Raw genomic sequence first — 1,640 nt, forward strand, 5'->3', positions numbered from 1 at the left:
TTCTGGCTAAAGCCCCGCCCACACTCCCTGCAGACGTAGGGCTTCTCCCTTGTGTGTGTCCTTTGGTGTATAATAACATCTGATTTATCACTGAAACCTTGCTCACACTCTCCATACTTGACTTTTGGAATTCTTGAGATTCCTGTCCCCACAAATAATTTGCCTGTGTTCCCTGGATTCACTATCTGGCCTGTTCTGGACTCTTCTTCCATCATTCTTTCTCCCACTCTAGAGCTCCCCATTTGTCCTTTGGGTGTGCTAGAAAAGGCCCTTGAAATCTCCTTCTGCCATGTACTTCTATTCAAGAGTTTGGACCTTTCTTTGATCTCTTGATCTTTCGTTTTGTCATTACAGCTGCGTGGATCAGAATATTGCTGCTCCTGATTCTGATCCCCTGAGCAGAGATTCTCTGGTTGGAGGAGTTTTCTTGCAGATGGTCCTGGGAAGTTCTGAGTGGAGTGATTGCGTTCCAAATGTTGACTGAGAAATTTCTGACTTGAAAAGGCCAGACAGCATGAGGGACATGGCTGGATCTCTGGCTTTGGTTCTGAAAGAGGAAGTTTTTGGTCAGGGTAGATGTTTTGTTCAGGCCTTACCACATATGAAGGTATGAAGATCAAATGAAGAGCGAAGCATTCTTCATATGTTAACAATGCAAGCTCTCTCCCACCAAGTGCTGGATGGACTTTTACAGTCCATTTTTCCATTCCACTTTTATTCACTACATCTTAAAAAAAAAATCCAGAGCCTTTTCTATATATCAGCCAGACTAGGTAACCTCAAACAGCATCAGGGACAGTGTCATTCCTTACATAGATGGAACTGCAGTGACCTGTCCCCCACATTGCAGGTATCTTGGAAGCAAGTCCTATAAAGCCTTCCCTGATCACCCTCTGCCACATCCTCTCTCCTTGGTCCCTGGGCACTTTTGCTAACACGAGGTCTTCAGCTATTTTATTCTGTTGAGAAATAACACTCTTGGTGACTTAGGTGAGATTGTCCTTAGTGACTTCCTAAGACGGGAAAAGGATCTATTAGGAGTACTCAGTCTGGAGATCCACAAATGTGGTTAAAGAGAAGATGTGTGAGCAAATCTGAATTTGCGTCTCCTCATTCAAAAGGACATATTTAATTGAGGACTGTTATGTGCCTGGTTCTCCATCAGGAAGTGGGATTCAGGTTGGCCAACACAGAGTTGTCCAGGTCCCACTGACTAAAGGACTCTGCGTCCTGCTGCCCCAACTAGGTGCATGGATTGCTTCTATTTCAGATTCCACAAATCATAAAATGAGGATATGCTCTTTCTCAGGCTGCACATCAAGTATTCATGTTTGAGATATTTCATTCAGTCTGAGCCCATTTCAAATACAATAGGAAGTCTTTTTTCAAAATATATCCCTACTCAGGCTTACCTCCATGCTTCCCACCTTCATCCTGCCCACCATTCTCTCTCAACTGGAAACTGAAGCAGCTCTGAGCAGATGACCCACTGAAGCCTATTTTCCAAAAATGAACCAAAGCTGAACTCTTTCTGGCCTTAGGACCATTGCACTAGCTGTGCCCTGTGCCTGGAACCCTTGGCCCACAGGCACTTGTACTTCTCAAATGCTGTCTCCTAAGAAAAACTTTCCCTGACAATT

At 44.3% G+C, this 1,640-nt stretch overlaps 1 protein-coding gene across 1 annotated transcript in view; it reads right to left on the reverse strand.

Moving 5' to 3' along the window:
* Nucleotides 1-301: 301 nt before the first annotated feature.
* Nucleotides 302-1,640, reverse strand: part of LOC105505595 (probable histone-lysine N-methyltransferase PRDM7) — a gene marked incomplete at its 5' end in the record, with an annotated part of 25,178 nt that continues 23,839 nt past the window's right edge. Inside the window, one exon of the mRNA XM_011933448.1 lies at nt 302-547. Within this exon, the coding sequence (XP_011788838.1) occupies nt 302-547 (246 nt within the window). The remainder of the gene's footprint in view (nt 548-1,640) is intronic.

The sequence above is a fragment of the Colobus angolensis genome, unplaced genomic scaffold, assembly GCF_000951035.1.
Source record: "Colobus angolensis palliatus isolate OR3802 unplaced genomic scaffold, Cang.pa_1.0 Scaffold127, whole genome shotgun sequence".
NCBI classification, from domain to species: Eukaryota; Metazoa; Chordata; class Mammalia; order Primates; family Cercopithecidae; genus Colobus; species Colobus angolensis.